Here is a 20225-nt window from a genome sequence, read left to right as displayed (position 1 = left end):
GAAACAGGTAAATCCAACTATACCTGTGGTCACGTAACATTAAGGCCTACTCATTGGTTTGAAAGGGAAAGAAGGATTTTGAGAATTTTTATGAAAACCGAACTCAGAATTCTTATTTTTCCATTATTTTACATCTCTGATAAGACAATTTTTAACATAATCTTATCCATTTGAGGCAGATAACTGCATAATAGATTAGATGTGGTATGAGAAGAAATAAACCAAGACCCTCTTCAATGCCTTTTCTCAGCCATACTGCTAAAGCAAAAAAAAAAACAAACAAAAAAAAAAGTTCCACGTCTTTTTCTTTCTTAGGTTCTGCTTCCTGATTTACAGCAAACTGCAGCAGGAGAACATCATTCACCTATTTGTCAAGCCCCACATCACCACGTATTCAATCATCTTGTCTCCTTTTATTCTCAGGTACAGTAAATGCTTCTTTTGTTATCAGGAAAAAAGGGTAAAAATAACAGGAGTTTTAATAGTGTTTTTTTTAGATAAAATCGCATACATTTAAGAGAACATGAAGCAAACATATGCCTTTTACCTGGGAGCTCTGTTTAAAATGACACTTTTCAAAGGAGACATAAATAGAACAATTATGTTGGGCTGAAGAAGACAGTTTCTTTCTGTGCTATGTGTTACTTATCTCTGTCAAAGTTAAATTGTGTTTTGAATGCCAGCTCAGACACAACATGCCTCTTATTTCCAAATCAGCAGCATGAGGAATCTGCAAGGGGGTACTTATGAATCATCTTTCACCTCTCAGAACACACTGCTATTGATTCGTTTCATTTTTTTCTTAATTTTTTTTTCAACTTCAATTTCTAGACTTCAGAGGTCACATCTGTCTGAAGGTATATACACGCATGCTGTGTATTTCCATTTCCATGCTTAGCAACAGTATTATTTTGATGTATAAGTTACCTTCCCCCTTCCTACAATGTTATATTAGTTGGCTAATATAGGTAACAACATACTTGCTTTTTGTAATACCTGGCAAGAGTTCTCATGCTATTTACAAATTCAACACTAAAAAGCAAGAGCAGCAGTCGGCTTTGCATGGGAAAATGTCTCTGGTGGTCTGCTCGCATAGCAAAAATAATGATCAAACAAAACTAAAGGTTTGAATTTCATCAATTGTTTTCTTTTTTTTTTCTTTCCTTTTTTTTTTTTTTTTTTTTTTTGTGACACGTGGTCACATCCTTTCTTCAACTGCCAATGAAGCTATCACTTCACAGTCAATGTAACACAGCAGAAGTCCACACTGCTGGTTACAAACACTTCCCAAACTCCCTCTTGTTCCCAGCAGGTCATTCCCATTGCCTCCTTAGTTTGCTGGCATTAACTTGGATGTGAGAACGTGATGAGACATAAAACAATCTAACCCAGTTGTCAACAAACATTTTTGGTTAGGTGAACTTCCAGCTAAAGCAGTTCCCCAGCCTGTGTCAATACTCATACATTACAGCCAGGGCTTGTGTGAGAGATGCAGCAAGCGAGGGAGGGGACAAAGCGCTCCATTTAAGCGGCAGCAACAACTCGTGCCATGTTCAAGCATCACATAACCACATGATTTCTCATTTACTACTCGTCCATTTATCAGGAATTTAATTTCAAAATTTCTATGATGCACAGCAAGACACATTAATAGCTCTCACTTTTTTTCCTCCCTCAAGTTCCAATTTCCAAGTGTGAACAGTAACAATAAAACTAAAAGTGATTTTCTTCCTTCACGAATGTGCAGCATTTTCTAAAAAACACTTGTCAAAACTCTAGCACCCAAATCTAGCTTGTTTCAAAATTTAAGGAAAAGCTTAAAAAAAAAAAAAAGGATGCTAGGTAACCCCTAAATTACAGTTAAACCCTCACATCCTAACCTTATCTTTAATATAAGGGCCTATTATTTCTTAAAAAGTGTCACAGAAAACCTACTAACAAGAAACAATATTGACATACATGTATACAAAAACATACCCTACAAGATTTTCCTAAGCTGAATGATACTTCCTTTGAAATATAGAATCATAGAATCATAGAATATCCTGAGTTGGAAGGGACCCTTAAGGATCATCAAGTCCAACTCTTGACACCGCACAGGTCTACCCAAAAGTTCAGACCATGTGCCTAAGTTCACAGTCCAATCTCTTCTTAAATTCAGACAGGCTCGGTGCAGTGACCACTTCCCTGGGGAGCCTGTTCCAGTGTGCAACCACCCTCTCTGTGAAGAACCCCCTCCTGACGTCCAGCCTAAATTTCCCCTGCCTCAGCTTAACCCCGTTCCCGCGGGTCCTGTCACTAGTGTTAATGGAGAAAAGGTCTCCTGCCTCTTGACAACCCCTTACGAGGAAGTTGTAGACTGTGATGAGGTCCCCCCTCAGCCTCCTCTTCTTCAGGCTGAACAGGCCCAGTGACCTCAGCCGTTCCTCGTACGTCTTCCCCTCCAGGCCTTTCACCATCTTCGTAGCCCTCCTCTGGACACTTTCCAACAGTTTCATGTCCTTTTTATACTGTGGTGCCCAGAACTGCACACAGTACTCGAGGTGAGGCCGCACCAGCGCAGAGTAGAGCGGGACAATCACCTCCCTTGACCTACTAGCGATGCCGTGCTTGATGCACCCCAGGACACGGTTGGCCCTCCTGGCTGCCAGGGCACACTGCTGGCTCATATTCAACTTGCTGTCTACCACGACCCCCAGATCCCTCTCTTCTAGGCTGCTCTCCAGCGTCTCATCGCCCAGTCTGTACGTGCAGCCAGGGTTTCCCCGTCCCAGGTGCAGGACCCGGCACTTGCTCTTATATATTTTAACAGACTTAAACATTACAACATGGATATCATATTGGATATGCTATAACTGTTCTGTATAATTACTCCACAGACCAGTAAACTGAAATATAAATCTGTTCTGTGATAAAATGTTGTGTGTTTTTTTTTTTTTTTTATTTGCCTTGAGGAAAGAATGAGGAATACAGAGGTTTAAAGGTCTCTCAAAGATTTTTACCTGTGGTGGAGTATAAGGCATTATATCCAATTCACTAGCTAATGGGGTCTGAAGCTGAGGCATAGAAGGTGTTTCAGTGATATCACCTTCCTCTTCTCCCATCTCTTCTATGTCCTCATCACCTCCTTCCAACTCAGCAAATTTTGCTTCTAGCTGCTGGATCTTCTTCTCCAGAAGTGGAGATGGTTCCTTCTGAGGAACTATGGGTTTTCTGAAAGTTAGAGGAAGAAGAAAAAATACAGATGAGAATGTATTCATACTTCACAGGACACAGCAAATATTCTGAAGAGGAAACCAACTTTTCTTCTTATGTGACTGAACAACATGGAAACAATGGTGACTTAGGATACACCTGTGCTATCTTTCAGAACACTGAGCAGAAATCATTCAGTATCCATAGCCAGTGTTTTATTTCAGTCACTTGTTGGATTTTTTTTTTTTTTTAATTTTATGAGTTAGAAGGCAATTTCAATGCAGCAAATAATTCATCTCTGCAGCAGAAGGAAGTTAACAGCACAACTTCCTTAGGTCTTATGTTTTTCTTTAGTTAGAAATTAATATTTTGATTATGTTCACCAATTGGAAAGCTAATTGTTATCCATACTGAGGACTCAGGTATTTTAACGATGTCCAAGACCTACTAACCTACTAATCCAAAAATGTGACAAGTTTTACTAAAGTCAGGAGGAGAAAAAAGTAAACATCTGCTGGTATTAAGACTGAAAAAACTTATTTGGACTTCTTCCTCAAACTTGTTTTAAAAAACATGCAACCAGATTTAATCTTCAACAGTGACTTTTATGTATGCACTGGGTCTGCCTGGGGTGGAGTCAATTTTTATCATGACAGCCTGTATGGTGCTGCCTTTTGGATTTGTGACCAAAACAGTGTTGATAACACACGGATGTTTTAGCTCTTGCTGAACAGTGTCACATCACCACATTGTCAAGACCTTTTATTTCCTCCACTCCCCCACTTTGAGTTGACTGGGAGTGGGCAGAAAGCTAGGAGGGGAAACAGCCAGGATTGTTAACCCCCACTGACCAAAGCAGTACTGCCGTATCATGTAACATCATAAAAACTGGGGGAAAGCTGGAGAAGGGTGTGTGTTGGGGGGGGAGTCACTTGAGGCTATGGTATTTGTCTTCCAAAATATACATAGCTTGTGCTGATGCCCTTCTCTCAGAAAGTAGCTAAACATCCGCCAGCCAAGATGAAGTAGTGAATTATTTATTTTGCTTTGCTTCAAAAATTGTACCATCCTTATCTTAACCTGCAAGTTTCTCTTGCTTTTGCCCTTCTGATTCTCTCCCACATGCCTCTGAGGGCAGTGAGCAAGTGGCTGGATGGGGGCTTAGCTGCTAACTGGGTTAATTCACCACAATTCAGAAGAGTGCTCAGGTGACTCCCTTATTCCCATACCATTTTTACCTAAAATAGTATATTTCATCATCGACAACTTTTGCAGAAAGTGAAAACCTCTTGAGCCCCTTAAATTTCTTCATTTGTTTATCACTTTCATTGTAACGGCTCTCACAAAGAAAAACATCATTTTCAGAAATTTCTGTTGGCCTGCAGGAGAGGAAGTCCTTGAACGACAGAACAGCACACTTCCCTGCAGAAATGAAATGAGCTGGTTAAGAAGGCAACCACATTTGCAGACATTTTACAAAAAGTTCGGAAACTCATTTTTTTTCCTGGTCACATAAGTATCAACCCAGTATTTAGGCCAACTACAGAAAATACATCAACTGACATCCCTATTAAATAACGTCACTCATAAGAAACCCACAGAATTCAGCCTTTGGATTTCATTTTTTTAACTTGTTTTTTTGTTCTTTAACAAAAACAACGATCACGAGTCTGTTAATGATATTTAGCACAGCATTTTAACTACACAATATATGTAGTTAAGATGTACAGAAAGTACCTAATAGCATCTCATTTAAAAAAAAAAAAAAATCAGCTTCCTTCTCAATTGACTTTCCAGTTAACATACTAGAACAATGGATTTTTCTGTTCTCCGACTGCAGAAAATGTTTGCTTTGATTCATGTGTAATTCCCGTATTTTAAGGAAGCTTCCTCATCGTGAAAAACCTCACTGCAGGTCCTAGAGACAAGAATGCATAGTAGGAACAGATTGAATGATCTCTCCTCATTCACTCAGTATGAATTTGGAGTCGAGCCAACCCGTCACTAGAAATTATGTCAGATTTTTATTTTATTTTTTTTAAATGTACAGAATGAGAACCTCCCATTGGATTTAAAGTTGCTAACAATTACCCAAAATGCAAGTCATAGGACAGGTCTCCTCCAAGTTACTTAAAAACACTTCCTTCTTGTAGAACATTTTAGTTGGTTCATGTTCAGTTTCTTCAGGATGGATAAAGATTGGACCAAAGAAATATGCAGCTCCATCTCGCACCCACATCTTTTCAATTCTAGAAAGAAAAACAAACCACTGACATAGATGAAAGGCCATCCCTCCTAATGAGTTATCTGGATGTACTGACTTGTTCAGGAAGACTGTGAAACGAGTGAAAAAAAAAAAAAGGTACAACCTACTCCAATTGTACAACTGTCACTTTTTTAAAACCAGGCTGATAAATTTCCACCTCAGCCCACTAAGAGCTTCTAACTTCTGGTTCCATTTAGGAGATTATTTCCCATCCTCTTTCATACTTGTTTCAGTAAGACAGTCTTTTGTCCAAGGTATTTTTATAGACACAATCTGCAAAAAAAGAAGTTGCACCTACCTTCCTACCCGAGGTCGCACTAACCCATGTGATTTTATGAAGACACAGTCTCCGACCTTAAGCCACATATCATTGTAACAGAGCTGTTCAAAGTAATGACAACCAGGTTCTCCATTGGACATTTCTACTGGAACATCTTCTTTATCCTGCAGAAGAATACACACTTAGAAACTTGTGGAGGAAGGAAAAACAAACTCATGAAGTGATGCCATGTGCAAGTAAACCAGACTTTTCTTTATGTCACCAATAATAGGCAAATAGCAAAAAGACCTGTAAATACAAAAATGAGGGGCCTTAGAATTTAAAAATGAAATATACAAGCCACAGATATCCTCCGAGTATGGTGCAAGCCTTCCTATTTCACATTCAAAGCCATAATTTTGCCAGCAATTCCCAGGTCCTTTTTTGTTCTATTGCTTCAAAGTTATGGACTTTGAAGCCTTGTCTGCCTATTTTGATGGCTTGTTATAAAGCACAGCAAAAACTTCAGAAGGCAAGAATAAGTATTTGGCCAAGTTAAGATACATAAAAATTTAATGATTCACCTCTCATACACAATAATATGAATACTCCATATATATGGAGTACAAAAATCACACAATTTGTTCTATTTCTTACTTTTTAGTTAAAACTCATTGCCTCAATTGACCTTTTAGTTCAGATTACAAACAGCCAATGAAAACATAGGATATCCCCCTCAAAGTGTGGCAGGAAAAGATCTCAAGTTTTCCTTCTCTTGGTAGAAAGAATCCCTTCTTTTGTCTGACAATGAGTGTGCTGGGTTCTATTCTGAGGTTCTGTTAAAAAGTACTCAGAATGTAAGTAGAGTTGTGACTAAAATTATTTTATATAAATTTGATTACATTTATTGCAATCAAATGTATTTAAATAAATCAATTTAACTTATAACTCTAAGCATAGTAAAAAACATTTTGCCTAGTAGCTTGGCCAGAAATATTTTTATGCATTTTGAAAATAAACTGTTCAGCTATTAACCATAAGTAGGTCACAAAGAATACTATATTATGTATTGCTTGCTGCTGCCTAGCTACTAACAATTTTACTGAAACACTACATAACAAAGCATCTCTGTGAGCTAAAATCAGACTTTTAGCCCCACTGATACTTTAGGATTACAACAAACTTTTCAGTTGAAATGTATTTTTTTTTCTAAAGCAGTAAAGAAAAAAAAACAACCCTTAACATGATCACAAGAAAGCATTTGTAAAACTTAGCAAATGGGTACACATTTCTTTTTTTGTTTGGACTGTGAATGCTTTGTTTCTATTTATGTATTTTATGTATAATAATTTATAACAGATTTTGTATTAATCTATTTTTTGTGTCTGGATGTGTCTATGAAACCTCGGTCCTGAGGGCTCACATTTCATCATTCTTTATCTGTCAAACACACCAAATGCTCATCTTATTATCTTGCATACCTTTTCAAGATGAAGGATACTTTCTCCCACCTTACTGTCTTCTAATGTTTCAGAGTGTTTCTCTTCCTCTGCTTTGTCTGTATTAGCAAACACAGAAGCAACACGGACCACAGGGAGGGGTACATCTCGTGGGACGAATCTTACAGAGCTTACAGGCATAGTCCACAGTTTAATTTTTTTAAAAGATTTTGTCTTTGCAGAATAACGTGACTCACATACATAGACATCCTCATCTCTGAAGTTTTCAGGACACAATTTAAAATATTCCTGCAGAATGAAGAGAATTACATTTTTAGATGAAATATTTCAGTAATATATCCACCTCCCCAAACCCCCACCAAAGACATGGTGGGCTCTCTCTGACACAGCCCATTCTTTCCTGTGCATTTATCAGAAACATTTTTAGACTGATTTTTATGGCGACCTTTAAGAAGTTACCTGCAATTTTTCTACTATATGCTCTGGAAACATTAGCTAAGTACTTAATAAATAAATGATTCTATAAAGCAGCCAGCACTGGAAATCATCCATCACTTGGATGAACTACAAATCTCATGAAGAAAATGAAGACTACAAATAGTACATAAGAACAAGTCCTTTTTTTTTTTTTTTTTTTTTATGTGTTAGTAGAATACTTACAACTTATAATATCTACACCTCTTCAAGAAAATATCATAGACAATATTAACTGTTTAGCAAATTAGTCCAAAGAGTTTCTCACCTTAACAAACATGACCACGCATTTGCCCAAGATTTTGCTAACTGGAACTTTATTGTAATAGTCACTTTTAAAAACCTCTTTCTCCAAGAACTTCCGTGTTGCAAGATGAAACGTTTCATTTGGTCGATAAAACCAACAGCCATACAGCCATTTCTCTCCTTAAAAAAAGACAAAAAAGGGGGGAGAGAAAGGAAAAGATCAAAAAAGGTGTATTCTCTAGTGCACAAACAAGCAAAACCAACTACAGATTGTATTATTTATCAAATAGCCACACAGTAATTTATAGAGAGCAAACTAAACTTGTTTAAAACAGGAAAAGATTCCTTGACTGCTTCAGGTGAGGAAAACTAGATTACTTAAAAATCCTGCAAACTGCCTTTTTTCCAAGAAAACCAGTTCCTTCTCTATTTGGGTGATTCAGGTTCTGCAGAACCAAATGTCTATTGGAAACACAGCCTAAAACTTACTTATAAATCTTGCAATGGCTTCCAACATTTGCAGTTAAATGCATCCAACTTTGGTTCAGAAATTTCTATTAGCACAGAAAAAGATGCTCCTTCCACTTCAAAGAGCCTATTCTTTGGGATGCTTACAATTTAGGGTGGGTAGTGAAGAACAAGAAAGCATGTGTTGATCCACGAACTTTAGGTTAGTAAAGTTCTTTCGGGACAAATCAACTCAGAAACAATCAACAATGCTCATCAGTCCACGCATAATTTTGCGAATGCAATAATTAACATCTACACAGACAGGGCTCAGATTTGAAGATGTAAGAAGTTTCACTGTTTGTCTTTCTATACCAAAGGCATCCTTACCAGCAGAATCTTCCCACAGCCTCTCAATGCAGACTATGTGAGGTTGCAAGTTGGCTTCAGCAGGCTCCACATAGACATAATCTCCTACATGGTACATGCTGTTCTTGAAGCTGCAATCCTGGCTGTAGGTCCGATGCAAACTTGATAATCCAGCTGAGCCAGAGGAATCTTCACTCTTTTCAGCTTCTATTTTCAAGAACAAGGAAAATAGGCCTGAGCAATGCCCTATCAATCATAATTTCTGATGTGTATGCCTTTACCCTTTGCTTAGTGCTGGATAACTCACTCGTCCCTGAAGAAAAATAAAAGACCTTGCACTGAATGCAGGCTTAAAGCATGTACTCAGATAGGTAGTGTAAGTGTCAACCTGCTTTAAGTATACACTTTTACTTTCAGTAACTTGGGGCCATAGCCATTGAGTCTCCCCTAGAGGAGCAAAAGGAATCTAGAAACAAACTATCAACGTTTTAATCATTCATGTAGCACTCTTCATGAATTGAGTCACTGAAGTTTTGTTTAGTCAATTACTTTAAAACAGTAATGCCTACTATTTGCACATAAAACAGTATTTTTGTTAGCAGTGTTGAGCATACTGCATATGCAAGTGCAGTTAAAAACAAAGAAAAGGAAGACAGCTGCAAGCCAATGCAATACCACATATTCACAGAATCATCTAGGTTGGAAGAGACCTCCAAGATCACCGAGTCCAACCTCTGACCTAACACTAATCAGTCCTCCACTAAACCATATCACTAAGCTCTACATCTAAACATCTTTTAAAGACCTCCAGGGATGGTGACTCCACCACTTCCCTGGGCAGCCCATTCCAATGCCTCACAACCCTTTCGATAAAGAAGTTCTTCCTAACATCCAACCTAAAACTCCCCTGGTGCAGCTTTAGCACATTCCCACTCTTCCTATCACTGGGCACATAGGAGAACAGACCAACCCCCACCTCGCTACAGCCTCCTTTAAGGTACCTGTAGAGCGATAGAGTCTCGCCCCTGAGCCTCCTCTTCTCCAGGCTGAACAAGCCCAGCTCCCTCAGCCGCTCCTCGTAGGACTTGTTCTCCAGGCCCCTCACCAGCTTCGTTGCCCTTCTCTGGACTTGCTTGAGCACCTCCATGTCCTTTTTGTAGAGAGGGGCCCAAAACTGAACACAGGACTCGAGGTGCAGCTTCACCAGAGCTGAGTACAGGGGGACAATCACTTCCCTTGACCTGCTGGCCACACTGCTTCTGATACAAGCCAGGATGCCGTTGGCCTTCTTGGCCACCTGAGCACACTGCTGGCTCATATTCAGCTGACTATCAACCACTACTCCCAGGTTCTTCTCTGCCAGGCAGCTTTCCAACCACTCATCTCCCAGCCTGTAGCTCTGCTTGGGGTTGTTGTGCCCCAGGTGCAGGACCCGGCACTTGGCCTTGTTGAATTTTTAACCCAATGAAGTGTACACCATTCCAAGCCAAGAGCAGCCAGTTTCTCAAGGAGAATGCTGTGGGAAACTGTGTCAAAAGCCTTACTGAAGTCAAGGTAGACCACATCCACAGCCTTTCCCTCATCCACTGAGCACATCACTTTGTCACAGAAGATCAGGTTCGTCAAGCAGGACCTGCCTTTCATAAACCCATGCTGACTGGGCCTGATCGCCTGCTTGCCCTGCAAGTGCCGCATGATGACACTCCCCACCAGGATTCCTGCCTTGTTGGCATTCCCACTGATCCTAACCCACAGGGACTCAACCTTAGCATTCCCAGCCTCGAGTTCTACAACATCAGAACACTCTCTAATATAGAGAGACACACCAGCGCCCCTTGTGAAGAGCCTATAGCCTACGTTAGCAATGCTTTTTGGCTGTCAATGTAGTGTCAATGTTTAATGCAATGCATGCACTGTTCTTTATGGTAGTAACACCACAATCCTGCAGCTGTGAATTGGGAACCCAGTGTACTAGGTGCCAGTCACAGAACAAAAAGAGATCTTCCTTCTTTTCTGTTTCTAAACGGCCAATGCAGAAGTGCCACATGACAGCCAGTGCCTCCTCTGACACTTGCAGTGTGAAGGAAAGGTTTAAGTGTGTTTTGTGCTGTGCCAGACTCCTTTCTGCTGCTGAAGAACTGCTTCTTCAGAGGAGTTTTACTGAAGCCTTCAGGCAAGGGAAGATGAACATGCTGACAGCACCGAGCTCAGAAGCCTACAGAAAGTAACTTTCTGCTTTCTTTGGGGTTTTTAGCTATCACAGGAAGATAGAAAAAGCACATGTTGTCCCCTTACAGTCCTGAGCCTGGTTGGAGCAACCAGCTGACTGCTGCTGACCTTGGTGCCACATATAAAGACAAACCATGTCAGAAAGAAGACAAAGAGCTGACAGCTTTGCTCCTATCTATGGAAAGGAACAATTAGAGAGCTTTATTCATTCCCCTTGACGTACTCCACAACCATTATATGCACAGTAACAGTCAGGAAATGTGAAACAAAAAGGGCCTTCATATTAGGTTTTTTACCCTACAAAATGTTGAAAGCCTGTTCCTCTTCACACTCACAGCAGCCGAGTAACAAATGCAAAAGGCTTACTTTGATACCATTTCATTAGCAGCGTTAAAAGTGTGATCACAAATAATACCTTCAGCACATCAAGGAAAGTGGTACATGCCAAAAAAAGAAATGACTCAAAGGTCCTTCACAACAATTATTGCTAAGCTTATTAGCAAAAGAAAGCCCTAACAAAAACTGTTCTTTTCCTTTGTAATAGCTTTGGAGTAAGACTACTGGTACCTCAGTATGTTCTAGTGATGAGTTTACATAAGGTTTGTATCTACATGCATCTGTTTTAAAGCCATCTGGACTGGCTGATAAGGATCAATATAAAATACATCTCTCATTACCTTAAAATACAAGGCTCTTTGTGGAGAACCAGACAGACTATTAAGGTCCCTTCAGTAAGTAAAGCTGTAGCAACAGCAGAGCATACACAATACACATAGGTACATTTCTTAATACATTCAATATTAATGGACAGAAAATAATTACCTCTCTTCTCCTCCTCTCTTTTGAGCTTATCCTCCTCTATTTCTTTGGGCAGCTTTTCCTTCTTTTCTTTTTCTACGTCATTGTGAAGGTGCTTGGTGGTATAGCTGAGAGCAGGTGACAGAAGAATCTCTCCATTTTTACAAAGTTCATCTCGAATTTTAATGAAGAACTGCTGAAGTTCAACCGCATCCTCGTAAATCTCTGAATCCGTCCTGTACAAACGTAGGTACAATACAACATGGCAGAAACATAATTTGTGCACAAACAAAATCCTAAACACACACCATCATCCATCATACTTTGTGATAAAACTCCTATTTAAACATTTTATATATATATATATATATATATATATTTTTATTTTTTTTTTTACCATGCTACTCTGTGGACTTCTTGTAAAACGATCTCTACCACAGATCCTTTCAGCATCTAACCTGGCTGCTAGCTTAAAACTGAAAGGGTAAGCCTAAAAGGCTAAATTTTGCTTGTCACTGTCTGTCCCTCACTTTAAAAAAGGTACTTATAAAATGAAAGTTAAAAAAAATTAAGTGCATCTAGTGCTACTTTTCCAATTCATAGAATCATAGAATCACCTGGGTTGAAAAGGACTGTACAGATCAGCTGGTTTCAACCCCCCTGCTCTGAGCAGGGTTGCCAACCACCAGAGCAGGCTGCCCAGAGCCGCATCCAGCCTGGCCTTGAATGCCTCCAGGGATGGGGCAACCACAACCTCCCTGGGCAACCTGTTCCAGTGCCTCACCACCCTCTGAGTGGAAAACGTCCTCCTAATATCCAACCTAAGTTTTCTGTCTTAGTTTAAAACCATTCCCCCTTGTCCAATCGCTATCAACACATGTAAACAGGCGTTCCCCTCCTGTCTATATGCTCCCTTCAAGCCACAATGAGGTCCCCCTGGAGCCTTCTCTTCTCTTCTCCAAGCTAAACAAGCCCAGTTCCCTCAACCTTTCAGCACAGGAGAGGTGCTCCAGCCCTCTGATCATCTTAGTGGCCAAATTCAAGTAGCAGTCTAACTGGCATTTGAGGTAAGAGTTCTCCAAATGACAAGAAAAGTTATTTTTAGAGCGAAGGAGATTATATGAGGCTGTTTACATGTCCTGGGAAATGAAACAGCGCCAATATCAATGATATTCTGCAACCCAAGAGAACAGTTTCCAATCGAATACCACTGAGCAATTATGGGCTGTTTTACCCTGAAGAGGTACTTTGCTAAAAATGGCCATGGCCTTCTTTGAAAGCTTTACAGGTACAAAACTTAAAATCTCTGTGAACGTGAGGCAAAAGGCAGTTTAGAGCAATCACCACTACCAGCCTGCTTGATGCCTACTCAGATACCTCCTGATTCAGGGGAGCATCTAACAATCCACCACTGGGTGGAACACTAACAGAGAGAGTTTGCAATGGAAAGTACTGCCCGTCTCTTTAACAAAATGTGAAAGAAAAAAGAACACAAAATTACTTGACATAACCCAGGTAAACTGTTTCTGTCAGCTCACAAGGAAATTGCCAGAAAATATCAGGGAAATTGCATGTTAGGTCAGTCACTCTCCTTCAGAGTCTGCCTCCATCCTTTTCCAGTACAGTAAAACAGGTAACTTAATCCCATTATTCTTGCTCTCATTTGCTCTAGAAAAGGCCTCCCACATTTCTACCCAAGACTTCCCTGATTAAAAACAAACAAACAAAAACAAACAACGAAATCTTTCCTGGAAGCAGATTTCTCATGCTAGTGTAGGATTTATCCTGCATGTGTGACATGCAAAACCATCTCATGTGGACCTACTGAGTAGTGTTAATGTAGCACAGATGCAAAAACACTGGCTATGCCAACATTCACAAACAGTTTTGATCTGGCTGCAGGACATCCAGGAACCCTTAGCAAATACCTAACCTTCTAAAATGTAATTTCAAAAGCAAAAAACAAACAAAAAAGGATAACCTTATAAGCAAGCAAAGCAAACCAGAACAAAACCCAAAAGAGAATGCTTCCAAGAAAACCATGATGTATTTTAATCAAAAGTAATTGAAGCACACTGCCTACTACCAGTATGGGATAGGTGATGCCCAGCAAAGCTTCACTTTACCAACAGATTTCTGTGCTTACTCATAACAAGCAGCACCACAGTCACGCTCCAGCTACTAGTCTGCTGTCAGTTTGTTTGACAGTTTACCTAAAAGCAGTATTTCTGTATGTATCAGTCCTGAAATAGCAGAAAAATGAAAGCTAACTGCTTGAAACCAAAACTACTTGCCACTGGCCCTCCTCTACAGCCTGTTCACTTCCAGTGATTACTTCTGAGAACTTACATAATAATAGTAATATTAACAAAACTGACTTTCCTAATTCAAGATAAACACTGCAAGAAGTTTCAAGTGCTCACAGCTTTCACACAATGTTACAACTCATGAAACTATGATGGCTCCAGAAGAGTAACCTGCTAGTCAAGCAATTGAAGAAGAGCTCTTCCCCTTTGTTTTTTCAATTTGTAAGTTAGCGTAAACCTGGTTTTCATGAGGTATGCCTTTGGAAGATAAACATCAAAACTATCCCATACAAGAAGCCTAAGCCTCTCTTTGTCTATAAATGAAAGCTTACATTCTACTGAAGACATGATTGAGCAGACTGAGCAAAATTTTCTAAACGACCACACAAAGGAAAGCAAACACTTTAAAATACTTCCGTGTTTGTCTAAATTTAACATGCAGAACATGCTGTGAGACAACAGACATCTGAAAAACATGGCTTTGCTCACCTGTTCATCCTTCTTGCCCGCTCCAGTACCTCAAACATATTCTCCTGGAACAAGTCCAGTCTTCTATAGCGATTACTTTCAACATTTTTTCGGATAATATCAAAAGTCAGAGGAGGTTTATTTGGGAAGTTGGGATCAACAGCAGGAATCTCAGCTAAGGAATCACTGTAACATCTGCCCTCATCATCCTGGTGGCTCATAACAGATACAAAAAGGTTATGAATGAGTTCCTGAATTAGCAAAGTGACATTGGGCACATGAGAATCCTCATCTCCTTCTATCTCTCTCCGAGTTTCAAGCAAAACTTTATGTAAGACCAGGGCATCTTTATAAATCAAAGATTCCGGTTCGTTGTAGGTGCAAGCGTTATTGAACATCATTACAAAGTCTTCTACCATGGAATCAATATCCTGGTACTTATTGGCCATCATATGACTTCTGATCTTTTCCATGTCAACTGGCTTTTTAATGGTTACGTAATAGTCCGGAAGCTCAGACCTAGATGGCAGCCTCAAGAAGATGGCGCTCAGTCGCCTGCCTCGTTTATCCGTGTAATTCTTAACTGCTTCATACACTTCGTTCAATTTTTGCTGCATTGGAGTCATATATTTTGATTTTTTAGGAGAAATGCCACTTTTTCTACCTAAGCAGACAAAAGAAGAAAAAACATTACAAAAACAGACCTTGAGCACTTTCTTTGTCTACCACCTGCACTGCACCAAAGAGCTGCACATTTCTATTTTCAACAACGCCTCAAAAGGACTGTGTGCAGTTATTTGCTGTAACACTTTCTGTGCAGTTTTAATCTCAGTTTACTAAATTCTGAACAGGTATTAAGAAAGCATATGGTTTGAGTAGTAGCAAATGCAGTTTAAGGGCAACAGCTCTAAGAATGGAGATTGTTGCAAACTTTGCTTCTGTGTTTTTCATGGCTTTCAGTAATATTCCAGTAAAACCTCATATTTCCTTCATCATTCTGTGGAAATCCCAGGTATCTGAGCAGGGAAACTAAGGGCTTTACTCAGTTTGAGAAGCATCTTCCTTGTAAGCAATCCCACACTTTACTGAAGTGTTACTGAGTACACGATGCAGCATCTAACATTTGGGTAACACCACATGCCTAAATGTCAGATCATTCCAACAGTTCTGAAGTTTTCCTTCTTCATTCTAAGTTGCTTTTCTTAGACAATGCCATATGCATCACCCCAGTTTATAACACGCACATGTAAACACCACTGTTGTCATTGTAATTTTGAACACAAAGTTCTACTTTGCACAACAATGTAAATATGCAGGATATATCTTCCATTTTGAAAGGATGAGTCTCTTAAGTTTGTATTGTTGGATTTGGTAAGTGATTAGTGGAAACATGGCAATTTACAAGGTTGCCTTACTTAGCTTTAGTTTAGGAGATGCAACATCATCATCTTCAGGTAGGGGTCCCAGTTCTTTCCTTTTTTCTTTAAGGATCTTTTCCAGCATATGGGCATCGTTGTATACCTATTAATTAGTCAAGTAATAAATAAATAAAAATACACAAGGTTTACTACTGTGTTTTCCTTGGACAGTACGAAGTCCCTTCCTGACACACTCATATAAGGTGGTTAACTTTATGGCAACAATTCCTATTGTCTCAGGGGGCTGAGATTTGGTCATAGACCTTAAAGATGAGTTTAGAACTAGTCTCCTCAAAACATCTAGATGTTATTTTGAAAATCTTGAAGGCAAAACCAACTACTCAAAAAGAAGGTATTAATTCTCAAATATACACCTTTGACACACACAGAGGCAAGCAGAACTGATAAATACAAATCAGTGAAACATAAATCTTGAATAATTTATCTAACTACTTTTCTATTCCAAAGACCAGAAGACTGGAAAACTCAGTTGTCTTATCAACTTCCACATCAAATCATTCTGCTCAGCAATGATCTCTCAAACCAGAGTAACTCCATCAAGGTAGAAAGGACTAGAACGATCCTACTAGGTCTTCACATCCAAGCCCAGGGCAGGAAACCAGATCACGAAGTCCTGTACATTAGCCGATCAAGTTCCTCCTCATTAAAAGTAACTGGAGGTTTCTTACCACTCCTCTGTTCCACAACATCAAGCTTGCTGACCGAGAGACACAATTTTAGTTTCCAAGCATGTCATGGCCATCTGTGCCCTTTTTGCTTATGAATACAGCACCTTTTAACCCTCTTTTTAGTGTTCCCTACAATAGAATCACAGAATCAGAAAACGGTTTGGGTTGGAAGGGACCTTAAAGCCCATCTAACTCCAACCCCCTGCCATGGGCAGGGACACTTCCCACCAGCCCAGGCTGCCAAAAACCCCATTCAGGCTGGCCTAGGGCTCTGCCAGGGATGGGGCAGCCACAGCTTCTCTAGGCAGCCTGTGCCAGGGCCTCACTGCCCTCTGAGTGAAGAATTTCTTCCTTATATCTAATCTAAATCTCCTTTCTTTCAGTTTAAAGCCATTACCCTTGTCCTATCACTACACCCCTGACAAAGAGTCCCTCCCCAGCTTTCCTGTAGCCCCCTTTAGGCACTGGAAGGTCGCTGGAAGGTCTCCCTGGAGCCTTCTCTTCTTCAGGCTGAACAGCCCCAGCTCCCTCAGCCTTTTTTCACAGGAGAGGTGCTCCAGCCCCTTGTTCATCTTCGTGGCCGCCTCTGGACTTGGCCTAGAATGCACATATCCAGAGCTAGCGCAGGCTCCAGGTGGGGTCTCACGAGAGCAGCGCAGAGGGGCACAATCCCCTCCCTCTCCCTGCTGCCCACACTGCTTTTGGTACAGCCCAGGATAGGGCTGGCTTTCTGGGCTGCAAGCACACATTGCTGGCTCATGGTGAGCTTCCCATCAACCAGCACCCCCAGGTCCTTATCATCAGAGCTGCTCTCGATCCGTTCTCTGCCCAGCCTGTAGTTGTGCTTGGGATTGCCCTGACCCAGGTGCAGGACCTTGCCTTTGGCCTTGTTGAACTTCATGAGGTTCGCAAAATATTCATAAGTGACAAGCATATTCATTTCAGACTACTTATTCTCCACTTCCATGATAACGAAGTTGGTTTCCTTCCAATAAAGGAAGACATCCCTTCTCAGTGGTTCTGTGCATCAGAACATGTTCTGGTGACCCTTCACAGTGCAAACACCTTCATGTGATAAATAATGAAAATTTAATAACCAGACATTTGTTTTTTTTTGTGAACATACTAGGAAGGAAATATTCAGCTGACATTTTCTGAAGTGAAGGAAAAAAGCTAGCTAACAGGAAATAAGTCTAACCTTCAGTTAAAAAATACACTATTACATAGGAACATACTGCTTTTCATGTTTATACGAACATATTCTAAAGCACCAGCGGAGAGAAGAAGTTACGTTTCTATTTAAATTCAATAAACAACTACCATAAATCCTGGGAGTAATAGTTAAAAATTCAAATATAAATCCTACGTCTGCAAAAAATGGAGAGAGGTAAGTGTGACTGCAGAACAAAACAGTACCTGGGAGCCTTCCTCATTATAATGCCTTGCGTTTCGGAACATGAGCTTCATATCTTCAATCATTGCTTCTTCCCCTACATACTTATCGTTGCGGATGTTGTGTTCAATCATTTTCAAATCCATTGGCTCTAAGATAATTTTATAATAATCTGGATAGTCCTTTTTGGATGGCTTAACCATAAACAGATCACAGAGCCGTCTGCCTGTGCCTGATTCTCGAGCTTCCAGAACTGCATTGTATAAGATCTTCATTCGTTGCTTTCGCATATTCTTTTTACTGTTAGGTTAAGTAGAGGAAGAAGAAAAAGGAAGAGAATAAAAGAATAAAAGAGAATAAAAGAATAAAAGGCACAATCACTTCCCTCACCCTGCTGGCCACTCCTCTTTTCATGCAGCCCAGGGCACAGTTGGCTGCCTGGGCTGCAAGCACACACTGCTGGCTCACGTCCAGGTTTTCGTTCACCAGAAAAAAGTAGTAATGTAAAGGTCTGCAGAAAACTATAGAAGTACATACCTTTTCCTTTTTGAGCTTCCAGCATCAGATGTAGCAGAAGAAATCATACTGTCACCATCCTCAATGTCATCTCTCCTAGCAAGCTCCTTCTTCTTTGCCTGAAGAAATGACAAATCCCTGAAGCCGAACTCACTGCTGGACATTTTCAGAACATTAAACTCCAAAACAGATCAGATACATACAATAAGATGAAGCTATAGATTTTACATGTGTAAGGACACATGCACCATCAAAATATTTCCAGCGATTTATTTAATGCAAGTTTGCCGATTTAAATAGTGGTATAATCCTTTTCATCTGCTAGAAAAACTGTTGAGTGAACAATCTGAATTCAACACTTAATGAAATTTAAACAGCCTTAGCAACAGTATTTAACTACCAACAACCTGTATTTAACTGTAAACCCTTAACAAAAACAACAATAACAAAAAAAAACCTCAGCATTTTTTCAATTTTCTCCCAACTTAAAATAGTCATGGTAAGGAATTAGGGCGACCAAGGGAAAGCACACAAGGCAACAGGTGTACTGGAGAAAAATTACCCTATGATGCTCTTCACTCCCATACTTCACTTCTTAAGCATCTGATATCAACTACTTCTGGAAGCAATTTTCAGACTACTTTTTAACCACTGCATGATATGATAGAAGACACAAGATACTATCAGCAAGCTAATCACAACCAAGAAAATACTACTGCAAATATGAGTCTAGTTCAAAAATTGTTTTGGAAAATTATTCATTAGGGAAATACATTCACGTAACAAGTTACATCCTTTTGATTGTTCTATTCCAGATACCTGCATAACTTGCTGCATTTTCAGTACTCTCTTATAGATGGCAGAATTGGGGACATTGTAGCGCTTGGCATTTTCAAACATTAAGTTCAGATCAGCCTCCAGCTGATCTAAGGTTTCATATTCATGGTTCTTCAGTTTCATTCTGCAAAATAAACAAACAAATCAGTTACTCCACATGAGCTATACACCACAAAACAGTTCTTAAACACTTTCATTTTTATGAGAAATCCAATATCTAGAGAGCTGCAGTTAGGCGGGGAAACACAATATATTCTCCTGTTGTTACAATTGCAAGGTGTTATTGCAGCAATATTACACTGTTTTACTGTTATAAAAACTACTGAGAACTGCACGTGTATTTCCAGATCTACAGAATTTTCTTGCAGGAAACATCCAACCAACCGCATGTTTCCTGGATGCCAGCTGCACATGTCTGTAGTAATTGCCTTTTCTCTCAGATCCAAAGAACTTGAGTTTCCTCAATGTCTATGAGAAAAAAAAATTTGGACAAATATCCTAGATATGTAAGATGTGGAGAAAATTATTTGTTGCTACACATTACATTCAGGACTGTTTTTCCCACAAGACCACTAACTTGTGATGTGTACGCTCCTACATATTCAGGATGTAAATACAGAGTCCAATCCATGCTCTTGCCATCATCTGGTAACAAATATTAGAGGCCACACTACATTTTTTCCAGCTAATCTGAATGGTGGCTGGTACAGAAAGCAAAATCTATGGAGTAAAATGTACAAATGAGTTCTTCGAGTCCAACAAAATGTTGACGACCCATTACAGGACTTCAGCACACAAGCTCTTGTTGGTATTGCAAAAGCTAAAGGCATCATTAAGAACTTGAGAAAACGTGGA

General features: G+C 39.8%; 1 protein-coding gene across 4 annotated transcripts in view; it reads right to left on the bottom strand.

Annotated features, from left to right (window-relative positions):
* The window catches only part of PBRM1 (polybromo 1), a 62877-nt gene that overhangs the window by 16418 nt on the left and 26234 nt on the right, over positions 1-20225 (bottom strand). For all 4 annotated transcript variants that reach the window (XM_082768518.1, XM_082768520.1, XM_082768519.1 and 1 more), the window contains 13 exons: positions 19353-19494; positions 18555-18652; positions 18041-18317; positions 15933-16038; positions 14539-15181; positions 11768-11979; positions 8738-8923; positions 7923-8080; positions 7202-7468; positions 5760-5905; positions 5287-5444; positions 4434-4617; positions 3003-3213 (listed from right to left, as the gene is read on the bottom strand). In XM_082768518.1, coding sequence (XP_082624644.1) covers positions 3003-3213; positions 4434-4617; positions 5287-5444; positions 5760-5905; positions 7202-7468; positions 7923-8080; positions 8738-8923; positions 11768-11979; positions 14539-15181; positions 15933-16038; positions 18041-18317; positions 18555-18652; positions 19353-19494 — 2788 coding nt within the window. The remainder of the gene's footprint in view (positions 1-3002; positions 3214-4433; positions 4618-5286; positions 5445-5759; positions 5906-7201; positions 7469-7922; positions 8081-8737; positions 8924-11767; positions 11980-14538; positions 15182-15932; positions 16039-18040; positions 18318-18554; positions 18653-19352; positions 19495-20225) is intronic.

The sequence above is a fragment of the Aythya marila genome (assembly GCF_965140915.1).
Source record: "Aythya marila genome assembly, chromosome: 10".
Classification (NCBI taxonomy): Eukaryota; Metazoa; Chordata; class Aves; order Anseriformes; family Anatidae; genus Aythya; species Aythya marila.
The sequence above is the reverse complement of the archived record's forward strand: the minus strand, read 5'-3'. Positions and strand labels throughout refer to the sequence as shown.